This window comes from Pavona decussata, unplaced genomic scaffold (assembly GCF_977016875.1).
Source record: "Pavona decussata unplaced genomic scaffold, jaPavDecu1.1 SCAFFOLD_28, whole genome shotgun sequence".
In the NCBI taxonomy this organism is placed as follows: domain Eukaryota; kingdom Metazoa; phylum Cnidaria; class Anthozoa; order Scleractinia; family Agariciidae; genus Pavona; species Pavona decussata.
Window position 1 is genome coordinate 1,937,677 of NW_028145451.1, and position 15,206 is coordinate 1,952,882.

At 37.0% G+C, this 15,206-nt stretch overlaps 1 protein-coding gene across 4 annotated transcripts in view; it reads right to left on the reverse strand.

Moving 5' to 3' along the window:
- The window catches only part of LOC146485051 (voltage-dependent calcium channel type A subunit alpha-1-like), a 64,074-nt gene extending 49,053 nt beyond the window's left edge, over positions 1-15,021 (reverse strand). The window contains exons 1-4 of one of the 4 annotated variants that reach the window (XM_085104010.1): positions 14,839-15,021; positions 3,399-3,635; positions 2,740-2,845; positions 2,303-2,442 (exon numbers count right to left, since the gene is read on the reverse strand). In XM_085104010.1, the coding sequence (XP_084960136.1) occupies positions 2,303-2,442; positions 2,740-2,845; positions 3,399-3,604 (452 nt within the window). In that variant the 5' untranslated portion in view covers positions 3,605-3,635; positions 14,839-15,021. Of the gene's footprint in view, positions 1-2,302; positions 2,443-2,739; positions 2,846-3,398; positions 3,744-8,938; positions 9,091-14,828 lie in introns of those variants that run through there. The other 3 variants (XM_085104011.1, XM_085104012.1, XM_085104013.1) reach the window with 3 other exon arrangements.
- Positions 15,022-15,206: the final 185 nt, after the last annotated feature.

A 15,206-nucleotide genomic window follows, 5' to 3' on the forward strand; every position in this document is an offset into this window, starting at 1 on the left:
TAAAACTGAAACGAAATCTGAATGTTATGGTCAATTTTCATTAAAGGATATCAAGGATGAAAAGTGTTGACCTCATTGAAAATAAACAAAACAAACAAACAAACAAACAAACCGTAAATTTGACTTTGGTTTTGGAGAGCATTTGAATTGAAACTCCTCTCACCCCAACCGCCACAAACCCCCGCCCCCGCCCGGATCAGAAGAGGAACTCGACTTGTCAGCAGAAAATTTTCAGTGCAATTGTAGCCATTACATAACCATTTTCAAACACAGGAAAGATGGTACTTGAATGCTGTGCATCCGTTGACTCTCTGTTTTGACGAACCTTGTTTATTTGAAATACTACCAGTGTGTATTTAATTCCCGCGGCCTGAAGTGATTAAAAAGGTCGCCGGGAGACCAAATTTACAAGCCATTTCAAAGCTGCATGAAAGTTTAATATTCAAAAAGAAGTAGTCTATTATTGACATACAAATATTTAGCGTGAACTAGCTGCATGTATCCCAGTTTTTCATAGTATTAGAACATACGAAGCAAACGGTTTACTATACACATTACAAGATCTTTTGTTTTTAGTCGCTTCATATCTTTATAAAGAGACATAGATTATTGACAGTTCTCGAGTAAGGTATGGTATTTTTACATTATAAATTTTTTAAAAGGCTTGACCTTTCGTCTCGATCGACAGAAAAAATGGAATTGTGAATCTTAACCTTTTACTTTTAGCACTCAAATAAAATTTAAGGCATTGCGTCACATTAAGGATTTCTCCCCAAAATTTTGGTTTTTGTACGTTTTCTATTTATAATTTTAAAATTGGACTAAAAAAAAAAAGAATAAAATAAAGTTAAAAATAGAAGAAAAAAAGTAAAGGAAAAGTTCCACTCAAGGAAATAATACACGTAACAACAAGGAAACCGGAAGATTCTTATGGCAAGTGCACGTGTAATATGTTTTCTTTCCGATATCTTTTGTCAACCCCTGAGCTTTCGATAGGATTTTTACTCAAATAGTTTAAGCTTTTAGATTTGATTCGTGCTGGATCAACTTGGGATCCTTCATGTTATCAAATCTACTGAACAGTAATCTTATGTAGTGCCGTTCAATGCTTTTACAGAATAGAATTGAACGCTTACTCCACTCCAATCTATCATTGTTTCTCGATATTTTAACTTTCTAGTCGCACTATTTGAGTTGATGGCCGGATCGACTGGTCCTCTTTAGTTTTGTGAATTTAAAATTTGTTTCCATCTGGCAGTGGAAAAAGAGTTCTTTCGAGAAACGTTTTATGACGTAGAGAAGCCTTTCAAAGCAGCCAAGTTGTTGCCTTGGTATTTACAATCGTTGTTAGCTTTTTCCTTAAGAAATTGACAATTTCTTGGCAAAATTTTAAAAATGTTAGTGAGAACAGCCTTTCTGGCTGCTAATTTGAACTAATTTTTATCGGAGCAATGCCAGTGCTCGTCATACCACAAATAATACTCAGCAGTTAAAACATCAGTTTTTTTTTAAAAGACGGTTCATTCTGAACGGCGGAAAATATCGGAAAGCAGTGTTTTTCAGAAAACAAGAATGAAATTAGAGCTTTCCCTAATTTAAGGCTCCTTTGACCATAAATAAGAGTACCACACTCTTGTTGGTAAAAAAAATTAGCTGCAAGGCGATTTTAGTTGTTGTTGTTTTGTATGTGTAATAACTTGATTACTTGGCTTGGTGTCGCTTTAATGCTAACTTTCGCACTTCGTTGTTCGGCAAAAATTAGAATAATAGAATAAAACAACTTAATAAAAGACAGAGCGTTTGGTAATTTTCATCGGTGTGTTTAATATTTCAATCCTTGACGAAATATATTTTCATGCAATAAATCCGATAAGAGAGTCCACAAGTTAAGGGTTTTATCCTTTCTCGACATCGGCAAATGTTGGATTGTTTACGATATTTAATTTGGAAAGACTTTTTGGCAGCAAATGAATAAGAGGTAAAAATTTCAATAATTCTTCTGACACCTCTAGATGATTCTAAAGCCTGCCCAGTTGGCTACTTCATAATATTTTATTGTTTTTTCTACACCGATGGTCGGCTCAGCTGGCTACTCGGCTTAAAACACCATGAATTTACTTGTTATTTTTCCAGTTTTTGTAGTGGCATATGCAAAGCTCCTTGTACAGTCTAAAAAATTAGACTCATTCATCTCCAAATGAAATATCCGGCGCAAACACAAATGACATTCACGACAGCTGTACAGAACTGAATGTTAATGTAAGCAAACTCCTCTGTCACTAGGATAAATAAGAAGGCTTACCCGACTACTACCACCACAAAATCCAAAATGTTCCAGCCATTTCGCAGATACGCATCCTTGTGAAGAACGAATCCGTTCGCTATAATTTTCGTCGCAGCTTCGATGCAGTAAATGATCACAAAATACATTTCAGACTTCTCCTGAAATATTAAATCAAAATCGATTAAAAAGGAAATAGTAACTAAGAGAAAAAAATCGCAAATAAATTTGTCAATATTCCGTGCGACCGTAGCTACACTGTGGCACTCATGTCGTTGCTACGATTTTTGCGGCACGCTTTTTTTTAAAAAAAGGTTTCCCGTAGGCGCATTGAAAAGTATTCCCAAAACACTGAGTTGGCTTTTCTTGCCGCACGCATTAAAATAGCGTCTTTACTAAAAAAGCATGAATTGGAGGATTAGCTTCAACTTATTTATTGCTCAAAATCTCGTTCTTACCAGCTTTTTGTTTCGTTCGGTTGTGTCCCCATTTGGCAGCGGCTCTTCTAACATAAGAACAACACAGTTTGCTGCGATAGTGAGTAAGATGAAATATTCAAATTTTCTAGATGAGGAGTTAAGGAAAACAGCACCTCAAAAAACAATTTTCGCGTATTTTCATCAAAACAAACGCGCGCAGAAAACAAAGTGCGTATAGACGAACTTCACGATCCACTTACATTATCTCTGGAAAACTGAAAAACGCACCAGAAAATATCCTGAAAAAATAATTTGGAGAATTCCCGAAATACATCATTTAATAGATGGAGTAATCATGTTCTTCATCAACTTAGGGCTTTATCAAAGCTTAACTGCTCGCGGAGAAATCCTAAAGTATCGTGTCAACATTTTCTAATAACACCGCCAAGTTGGAAGTCGTCGACCAAATCTTGACAAAACAGCATGCGTGGATATGACGGCAGGCAGCAGACAGACAACCTTAAAGCACCTTGAAAATTACATCAGCCAAGCCGTAAGGTATCATCTAGCCACAACGTAATATAGTTAAATATAAAACAATGAATAAAGGGGACTAACTTGTGAAAATTTTCTTAGTAGAGAAAATCTAAAGATTAAAATTGCTTCCTTGTTTTTTCTGTCCTAATTTTAAAGGATACTTCGATTCGACGATTTTTTTGCAGTAGAATCTCACAGGGTTGTCCTCTGGCAGGCAAAATAGCGCCTTGTTGGAGCGGTTCGCGTCGTCGATAACTTGCTCTCCATAAGTGGACATAGAGCGATATTTGCGTTGTAAAACTGCGGCCGCTCGCAGCTTATTCTCAGTGTTTGACTTGTTGGAAGGATCCTTCGCTTCGTCCGCCATCGAAACATTTGGACCTGAATTTTCCGCTCACCTGTGGCCAGAAAAGAGCACGTCACACACAAGGAAAATGAGCAAGGAATATTCATTCATCAAAATTCATGTTCAAATCACCAACACAGGTCGCATTAATTCTAAAATTTCGAAAGGCTAAACTTATGGTTATGTAATTTGCATATGGTGTCCACCAATCAGCGCGATGGCTTTTATTGCTCAATGAGGTCAGCCATCAGCCGTTGTAATTGATGTATATATAAGGATTGTGGAAACATGGAACTCTTTGCGCCATAAACACAGCTGTCTCGTGCTATCGTATTAACGGGTATTCTTTGACCATTACTGTCGCTCCATTCAATAAGCTTTTCATCGGAGCTGAAGAACTTTCAAACCATGTCCGGGAGTTTTAGAGCAACTCGTTAAATATTCAAGCAAAAAATACAAATACGGTGGTTTTCGGATCGTTGACGAAAATGGTTTAGCCTCGGGGATATTGAAATTCGCACCCAAATAAATCCATTTGAAGATTCACGAAATATACTTATTTTCCGCGATGACCTTGCGCTTGAAGAAATTATTTACCTGAAGATATTAACATTTTTATTATTCGCATTAGATTGCATTGGGCGCCTTATCGCTAAAACTCATAACGTAAGTATCATATTCGTCGCAATTTTCAAGAGATTTTAAATTAAAATTACAGAACGAAAACCCTTTTAAATAGACTTACGAGAAAGACAATAAACAGTTTCCAAAATTAGAATACAGAATATTCATTCTTAATGTGGTAAGTGACTTATTGTCATTGAGCTTTTAACGAAAACTATATTGACGCGAAAATTCCTCAGTTTAACTTTTAAACGGCCTCAATTTACCTATGAATCCTCCAAAATCAGCTTCTTCATTCATTCACCGTTAAAATTTCACGCTCTAATACAAAAACATTGGTAATTCACAACAAGAAATTCATATTTACAAATTCAAATTAAATTCGAATTAATTTCTCATGATTTCTTGGAGTGTACTAGTACCAGCCTGGACGATTCAATCTGTATTATTGATTGAAAGCAAGCAGTCGTATTTTGTTATCTCGTCCGGTAGGTTCCATCCTACGTTCTGACTCTGTGAATTGTCCAACCTCGGGCTATTTGCAGCAAACGGAAGGTCAGGGGCCCTCGTAATTGTCCTTCTACTCACGGTGTTTGTACGGCTCTTACGAGGTTAAAAAAAAAATCTAAAGCGACAGACCAGTTAACGTCTTAACTTCGCAGAATGTGTGGCTCACGCGCGATTATAATGGAAACTTAACTTTATGACCGGCCGAAAAGATATCCGTGCCATAGATCAAGAGCTGGTTATTCCATTATTCTAATTATCAAGCTCAGAATTTAACTTTCAATTTGATTCTCGAAGGCTTCTCTCCACCTTTTTTCGAATGAGCCTACTCTTTTTTTTTAAAAAAGAGTTCATTAAAAGATGCTAAACGTATGCCTAATTTATACTTATGTGTCATTTCAGTACGTTGCAGGTCAGAATCGTATATACACTATGTTCATCGTTTAAGTTTGTACAAGCGACTCCGCTGCTACAGTTGGTCTGAATCATACCGCGGGGTTTCCAGTTTTTTTTTATTCTGGGAGTTGAAAGACACTGGATACAACTGAAGTGCACAGTATTAGCTGCATCTGTCCTAGAAATGTATAATATTGCTTGAGGTATACCTCAAGGAAAAATCACTCATTAAAACCCCTGCAAATTAGGCTATTTCAATTCCTCTTCCCGTGGGAATACGGGATTCCGACTATCGCAGGATGACAGAATGTGGCATCTCACCCGGAGCTGGATTGAAATAATTTACTAATTTGGATTATCTTCAATGGGGTTTTCGTCGTTTTCTCCTTGAGGTATCCTACTGCTTTTTGGCACCAAATAATCTGTCTCCCCTACTTTTGTTACTGCGCATACGTTCTGCACATCGCGAGATACTCAGGCCGGCGTTCCTGTAGCTGGTGCCTACTAATACAGGAATTTTTTTGCGCGGTTTAAAACTATGCAGAGAAAGAGGAACTTAGCAAGTGCTCTTGGTAGCTTCATACAAAAATTGTCAAATACTTGTGAAATGTTCGTGGCTAGTCTGTCGTCTCGGCCAAGAGACTCTTCAGAGACTTTCAGAATTTATAGGCAAACTCCTTCTGCGATAGAGGGCCAGACTGCTAGCATCTTGAATTTGCGAACGGGACTTTGGGCGTGATGCTCAACAAGTTTGCCTATAAATTCTGAAGGTCTCTGAAGAGTTTCTTGGCTGTGGCGTAACGCCGCGTCAGACTAGCCACGAACATATCAAAGTATTTGACAATAAAGCTTCAATATGAAAAAACAAAAAAAAAAAAAAACAAAACGCCATACATTTCCTTATATTTTACAGCTTTTTTTGATTATTGTTGCTTAATTATGTCTGAAAAATGCGCGGTTGCCCCCAATTTTCTTTTTGGATTCCCATAGCCCTTGCTATAATTTGATTTTCTCGCAGTCATAAATCGCGCAAAAATTCTTCGATTTAAGTAGGCACTGTCCTTTATTTAGTTTATTAAGCTCGAAACTCCGGATTCTCTATTATCAGTATCCCATATTCCTTTACTCCTGAACTGATGTGAAGCAGCCTTACTCAGAGTTACATGCATAAGGGACGTTCAACAGGTTCATTAGCTTTTGATCAACCTTCAAAAGTTTGAGTGACATTGATTTGTGTCATCTTTCAGATCTTTGGTTTAGTCAGGATATTTCGAACACTAGCTATAGAATGAACTAAGGCTAAAAAACAAAATAGCACGGAAAAAATAAAACATCAAATACGACGTCAACAGAATTAACTGGAGGGTTTTCATAATATATTGATATGAATTTTTAGAACTTATCTACAACTCTTCGGCTTCGTTCGCATGTTAGGAGAGAAATAATTCAAAAAACTACCGGCAGCCGTTATGTTTATACTCGATTGCTTCTCCTTCAGACTATACACAATTACAGCTTTTCGGTAATTTTACGGTTTCGAAGAGATGCTTGGTATTTCAGTTGACTACAGTCTATCTTTATGCTTGCGGCCTTCAAGAATAATAACAAATCCTCTCTACTGCCGAATAATTATTGTCGTTAAAAAAAGTCGACTGTCAGCTGAAAAGCTAGTCTGTTTGAACTGTGATGTTGAATTATTGTTTGGAAGATGATACGCTAGCTGCAGGGACAAGATTTGGCAGGTGTAAAAAGTTTTTATTTTCATCGAAGTGAATTATTACTGAACTGAATGTCCATCCATTGAATGGATGATCAGTTTTGATATTTCTGAGTGGGCGCACGCAAGCAAAGGTTCCGAGTTCGTTGTTGTCGCGTGGTCGGGAGCTGTAAGTTGATCGTGCTTCCAGTTGGTAGAGGGACGAATATTTAAATTAAGTTTGCCTTTTGGCTTAAACTCAGGCTAATCTTAGCGTGTAGAAGAGTTAAGAAAAAAAATTGATGTTATTGTTTTGAACAATAGAGGAAGCAGCTGGCATTCAGTAAAGACTCGCAAAAGCAAACATGAAACATTATGGTCTGACATAACGTACAGCAAGGCGAGGAAAGCGAGTTCACGCGATAAATTCGTTGTACTTTGCTGTACCAGGTACAGTGAGTATCATTGACTAGCCAATAAGATTCGAGGTCGGCGTTAAGACTAAGAGTGATTATAATTAGGTATTGCCATGATTTTCGTCCAAGGATTTATTGTCTTAATTTTGTTATCTTGGTAAACCTAGTTGCTTATAGCTGATTTTGTGCCCTATGAATGTACAAGGGCTTATAACTTAATATTGCTGTTTGTAAATTTTACTAGTATGTTCAATTAAAACCTGCCACAACAGTAGCCAGAATTATTTCAGACCTTTGCTTTCACTGACGATTTCTCGATAATTACCCCAGAATGCCCACAATTGGCCTGTTTTTGATCGATATTAACATTCATTGCACATGGCATTGATGTTAAGTAGAAAATTAGTTTTTTGTTGAACCACTGATGAACATACATTATAAACCTTGCCGTTAGCGAGCGTTTTCATGATCGCTGTGTTCGAGTATTGCTTTTATTCCAATAACGAGCTAACAGCACATTTTCATATTAACGATTATTTTGAAAAAAAAAAATAGTATAAGCGAACTGTAGATGAAAGATTAAATATAGATGACAGGCCTTCATAGTTATGAAAGACGCAACTTAAGCGATTAAAAACAAAAACAAAAACAAAAAACCCTGGCAAAAAATTAGGCTTGAACTGGATTCAAACTCTTGACAGTCATAAAGGTTAATAATTGTAAAGCCAATTTAAAGCTTGTCATTGCCTTGTGAATTCGTAAACGCCCGTTTAGACGATTCAACATTTGCCCAACATTCGTTCAACAAAAGTTGAACAAATGTTGGGAAAATGTTGCAAGTGAAAACAATGTTGTGTGGAGATCGTTCAAATGGTTTCAATATTAATTCTAGAGCCTGGCAGCGTGCGTCTACGTTTATGAGAGAAATGTTGAACGAAGTGTTCAAACGGCTTTAACACCATCCAACATTTTCGAGAACAAAGGAAATGTTGAAGCGATCAGTTGAATGAAAGTTTAAACCAATTTACATGTAAATTTGTTTGGAAACGCTTTCAGCAAGCTTTCAACAATTTGTTTTAACTCTCTTGACAATGTTGAACGACGTGTTTAAACATTCACAACATTTAATTCAACAAAATGTTAAACGGATGTTGAAGGAAATGTTGAAACCGTTTTAATATATAAAAAGGCCCGCTTAAACAATATATAGCTGTGCATCCAATCGCACAGCAATTTTGATTGTGTATGGCAAAATTTATCATCAATAATGGAGCAGGTGTATAAACTGACTGACCTCGGTTTATTTTCAACTGAAATGTTTGTCCAAAGTCGCTTGCTTAATGACTAAAAACGATTGTGAGTTGATTTTCTCGAAAAATGCATCTGCAACGCGTCTTCTGCATGTAAACTTGATATTTCACAGAAAAAAAAATATCGTGACTACTGATTTCGTTTCCTCATTTTATCGTCGACAGGTTAATTAACGTTTGCCGAGCTGAGATCCTGGGAAAACTTTGACTATTTTAAGAGGAAGGTTATTATCGATGAGACGACGGACGAATAAAAAACTTACATCAATCAATTAGTTTTTTAAGAAGCGAAAACGCAGTTTCAAACACGAGTATACCTGGAGTAATCAAAAGCTCATATACTAAAATTCAACTTGAAGTAGAATAACTCAGTAATATATCGGAAAATAAGAAGTTCGAAACTAACCTCTATTCCAGTTGGCAATTTTCTAAAAGCAATCTACTGGAGCATCGTCACAATTTCCAAGTCAACTCCAACGCAAATGCTCACCCGTCCGCTCCAGGACCATATTTTGGTTTCTCTTGCTTTATCCTAAGTATTTTCGACCATTTCCAAATTCAAGAATTCTACTTACAATAGTTTGAGGTCTTATCCCATCAAAAATTTAGCGCTACAATTAAACGTGTAGCAAATCTCTCGGCGTTGGCATTTTAGTTCTCACACTAGTTATCCGCGACAGACTGTACCGTGTATTCTTCCTAACGATAAAAATTAGCCAATGAGCGCGCGAACAATCAAACGTAACTTATTGACCGAAAAAGATAAAATCCGTTATGGAGGCGTTCTTCGAGAAAATCGACTCAAAACCTTTCCTTTGTCATGCATCAGATTAATGATCCATTTTGTTTAAACATTCTAGTAATTTTTTTCAGTATAATGTTCAAACACAAGGTACGCATGCATCCACCCACTTCCAAACAACAAACACAAATTGTCGTTAAGCTATTAGGGGACCGTTAAACAGCAAGGACATGGCGCCACCGAAAACGTAGTCTAAAAATTGAATTCGCTTTCTCTGAACTAACTTGCAGACTTAGCCAGGAACTGAATTCGTAAGGGGGGTTTGAAGTTCAGATTGAGCCGAGAGAAAGCAAACTCTATCCTCGTGCGTTGACGAGGGTAAAACCTTGAATTTGGTTATTTCACGTTGTTGTTTTGCAGAGAACGGCAGAGAAACGTACCAAGGTCTATAACGCACGTGTAGGATCAGTGTTCTGCTAATTAAAAATATTGTTTTCTGAAGTTCTCTCTGGCGTCGTCTCTGCTTTGTTAAGGTTGAGGCGTTCCTATTGAATTTAGAAAGCAGTCACTAGGTTTTCACGATGCAAATGTCACCTTTCTATTTTTCTTGTGAAACGCTGCGAGTAGAGTGCAGCAAGGTAGTTATTTACCATTCTTTTGGAATTAAAAATACCTCACTACTTACTCGCAGCTGAACTTTGTAATTACATTGATTAACCAAGCAACAACCACACAGTGTCTTTAAACCCGTGTTGGTAGCGTGCCGTGTATTAACCATAAGAGTGTTTCCTCATGAAAGGTTACAATTTGATAACTCCCTAACTAATAGATATTACGGTAATTTTTAATGCTGAAAAGGGGTGATGATAAAAAAAAGAACGACTTACGATTGCGCATATTTGCGCACACGTAAAACGCATGGCCTCACTTCATATTAATTAAACAAAATAGCTTTATATTTTAACATGATTTGCTTCAGTTAACCCTCAGGGTACATGTACTTATCTAGTTGTTGTCTTAGCTGGGGGATTCGATGGAGCCGTCCATCATAGCCGTTGGCCGTTTAGAGTAAATACTCACACACCTGACGTATTTAAAGTAACGTTGATATGTTGGAGATAAATTGAATGGTTTGTCTTTTATCGATGTGGTCAAAACTAGTATACTCGAACAGGACCCACCAAACCACAAAATAGATGGTGACTCTGCCTGCAACCCTCTTCCTCAACCTCAAAAGCTAAGATGGTGCCTTTATTGCATAGCCACCCCTCTATCCAGCAGTAAAAAATGGCAATGAGATTCAAACCTCAGTACTCTTGTTCATCATGATAGCAATGCTTACCCTTGTTGGCTAAATATTTCTGTGTCAACCCAAATTTCAAATCCAATAAAATTTTGTCGGTAAAGGCTCGTTTAAACGGTTTCAACATTCGCCTAACTTTCGTTCAACTTGGATGTTGGACAAATGTTGGATGAATGGAACAAAGAACAAAGAACAAAGGAAATGTTAAATCGATGTGAAATGAAAGTCTAAGCTAATTTAAATTTGATTCAACACACTTTCAACATGCTTTCATCATTTTTACGCTTTCAACAATGTTGAACGACCTGTTCAAACGCCCCCGACATTTGGTTCAACAACTGTGTTGAACGCATTTTGAACAAATGTTGAAACCGTTTAAATTGGCCTTAACGTTCACGAGATCAGAGGTGTCTTCGATTCGATAACCCCCTTATCTCAGACAAGGTGGGTCCCCTTCGAATAAACTTGTTATGACCATTTCCCTTAACACTTAAAACTTCTTATCCAATATTGACCAGCATCGAATTCCTTCTCACGGTATCACTACTTGCATGATTAAACATACAAGTCATGAGATTTAATGAAATGATCACCAACGATACATTGTCTTGATTTCAATCAAATTCTCTCAACTTTACCATAAGAAATATATGGGCAGTAGCTGAGGAGAATATGCAAGTTGATACAATGGGATATGGCTGAAATCATGGGCTTGAGTCGGGTGTTGCATTGGGTGAACGTTAACCTTAAGTTTATCTTAATAAATACTTTTAAAAATACTTACTTTAAAAAAACTTTATATAAATACTTTATAAATGCCTTTTTAAAAAAGTATTTATCATTAATTATCTTTCCTATCCCATTTAAATGGTTTCAGCCTTTGGGTGAGGAATTTCTAATCGCACAGTTTTGAGTATGGCAAAGTCAGAGAAGGGAGTTTTTGTTAGTCAGTTTTAAAAATACCACCAGGATGATTAAATCGTCTTCTTAATCCTTTATCAACGCTCGATCATGAAAAGTCCATTGTACCAACGTTTATATAGTGTTTGCGACCCATATTTGTCAATTAAAAGATATACCATTTGGTGGTATTAACAAGCTGGTGTTACATTATATTTTAATCTCGTACCCAGATTTTCCACGGTCACAATTCTAAAACTGCAGAGTAAGATCTGGGTACGAGATTAATACTTTTAAAATAGCTTTTAAAAGGCGCGAAGGTGACAAAACAGCGGCCAAACAAGGCAGCACAAACTGAATAATAAGAATGCGTATTAACTTAAGAAAACGAGTGCGAAATACTATTAAAAAATAATTTGACTTTTTCGTTGTCAAGTTTTTTTACTATGACTTATTTATCCCCTTAATTAATCCCCAGTTTCAAAATTCATACTCTCCTAACAAATCTTTATTTATTTCTCTTGGTGCTAAGTGGGAGAATTTAATTATCTTTTCCTTTTTTAGGCCCGTTTAAACGGTTTCAACATTTGCCCAACATTCTTTCAACAAAGTTGAACGGATGTTGCGCCAACGTTGGATGAGCGAAATGTTCAAACGGTTTTAACGCCATTCAACGTTTTCAAGAAAAAGAAATGTTAAGGCAATATTAATTGAAAAGTTTTAAAGCAATTTAAATTTGATTCAACACACTTTTAAAGAGCTTTCAACAGTTTTTTTTTGAAATTTCGACAATGTTGAACGACCTGTTCAAACGCCCCCGACATTTGGGTCAACAAAGTGTTGCACGCATGTTGAAGCAAATGTTGAAACCGTTTAATCGGGTCTTTGCCGTGAACTGTATGAAGGACCAAGTAGAACTACTGAGTGGTGAAATTATGACTGGTCAGGACTAGGTATGGTCGTTGGTTGTATCAACGAGGCGTTGGGATTGACGAGGTCGTCAGGCAAGAATACTCGGAGAAAACTGACCGCGTGTTGTAATGGTCGTAATAAAGAACTGAATTCGAAGAAATAAAGAAGTTACAAAGATTTCTGATGTGAGGCCGGTGTTTGCGGATCACCGCTTCCGCAATATTTGAATTCGCTCACTTTGCATTTAAGGACGGTGCCTACTAATAAAGAAGTATTTTTGGTTTATGACTATGCGAGGAAAGCAGATCTCAGCAAGGGCTATAGAAATCCAAAAAGAAAATTGGGGGTAACCACGCATTTTTTTAGAGATAATTAAGCATCGATTATTCTAAAAAACAGTGAAATACAAAGCAATGTATAGCGTTTTTTTCCAAATTGAAGAAGCTTTATTATCTCTGAAAAATAGATGGTTACCCCAAAATTTCTTTTTGGATATTAAGAGCACTTGCTCAGTTTTGCTTTCTCTGCAGAGTTTAAACCGCGCAAAAATATCCCTTTATTAATAGGCACCACCCATAGGAAACCAAAGTATCTTGAGATGCGCAGAACTTATGCACACTAACAAAACTAGGCACCGTCCTTAAAGTTAGTCTGATGAGGGCAAAGATTTTGCCGCAATATAACATCTTTCTCGTTTCTCGTTTTCGGTGTTTTGTAGTTTGTCTACATTGGAGACCATGCAAATACTTGGTATCATCATCTTTTACGTACTGATTTATCAGCGGCAAATGGGTTCAGTGGAAGAACATCCGAAATTACTGTTCAGCTTGTACAATTCAAGCTACAGTGGAACCTCGATTTAACGAACCTCTGTATAACGAAGACTTCGGTATAATGATATTCTCCAGCCGGGCCTTTTAAAATGTATGGAACAGAACCTTGATATAATGAACCAATTTCCCTCACCCCGTAGTACGTACTTTGTTAAACCGATGTTCCACTGTACTGAAGTTTTGGTCATTTATCTCCCAAAGTAAACTGTATGACCTGTTGTTTGTATGGTTATTTTAACTTGATGAATTTTTTTGCTAGTTTTCAGTATAATCAACGCTACAGAGTGAGTGCGACGTATGTCAAATAGCCAGGGCCCGAAGTCACACATATTTACAGAGTGGTCTGCAGTTGTTTGGCTTGTCACTGCATGTCTGCAAATGGCCTCTTATCGGAGAAGAGTTCCAACCAGGCAATTTTAGTAAACAACACGTGCACTGAATTTTGACCCATTAATCCAAGTCCATTGCGGCGCTGATAAATTTCATACTCATGTGTTTTCTGACTGTTGTCGCAGACATTTAATAGCGCAAGCCGACTGTGCTTAAACACCGCGCATGCGCTTTAGTTAGCACTTGCATTTATGTTGCAATTATTGCAAGCTAGGGAAAACGTTGCTTTAAAAATATGGTTGGATTTATTGCCATTAGAGAATTTCCTTTTAATAATTTCGTTTCATTTCTTTGTCAAAATAAGATCTACATCCGAGACCCTTGATTTTAGTCCGCCCCGTTCACTGGGATACAAACGGGGGTGGGGAATTAACTTATAAATTTAGATCTTGCAGAGACACGCTGTCGCGGTCGGTTCGCTTTCAATTCCCACACAATAGGAAAAATCGTGGGCCATTGCGACTCTTGCAAATTGTGCTCAAGGTATTGGACCTTTCCTAGAATTGTTATGTGTATTTTCCTCTTGATGTTAACTTTTTCCTCTTATCAGTGAAATCCTCTTTTTGGCGTATCATTGATTTTCTTATTACGAATTTATCAGATTAATATTCAAATGATCAGTGTGATCCTTCTCAAAGACGGTTTCACATGGACCAGATTCCTATTAAAAATGCTGTATTTTGCACCATACTGACACCCCTTTCAAAGTTGTCTGAAAAGCTTCGAAACGAATTAACTAATGAACGTGAAAATTTGAAGTCTATTTTTAGACAACGTTGAAACAGCAATTTAGCAAGTCCTATTTCAGCAATTGTATAATCATTTGCGTTTACGGAAAAGCGAACATGAGATTTCTAGCAAACAATTTGCATTATTAGCAAATGGCTTATCTAAAGCGGTGGAACAAAGAGCGAAATAACGTCTTCTGTTTTTAAACCCTTTTGCAAAACTAAATAACCACGATCGATTTTTATTTTAATTTTATAACATAGGGGTGTGATCAGGTTTTTGCAATGCAAGTAACATTAAAGGTTACAAGACTTTATCGATTTTAGAGAGGTAGTCAGATTGTTGTCGCTGGAAATTTTTGTCGTTTTGTGCTCTTTGAATTGTGCTAGCAAGGTTAGTTCATAACCAAAAGATCCGATCTTATGAGCTATTATTGGCACTAAAACAAAATAATCATTATGAATACAAAAGAGCTCACAAAACTCACCTGGACTTACCTGCCTCCTTATTTTTCTCCTAAATCAGCTTTCACACGCGTTGTACCAATGGTCATATGATTGGATTTGAATCAAGGCTGTTATACCATATCATCACCGTGGGCGGATATGTTTGTTGGCTGTAAAATCTACAAGCTCCCAAACATGACGCGAGTCAACTTGAAAATCAAGCACGTATATACACGTACGAATGCTTAAAAAGGCTATTTCTTTACAAATAAAGTTGTTTTTTGTATGAGTAAGGTGGAGTTGCTGGGTTACCGTGAAAACCATGACGATAAACCTGACCGGAAAACTTGCAAGTGACATTTTCGTTCGCGAATCAACACTCAAAGGACACATTTGACAAGGACTGTATAGAGTTAAAT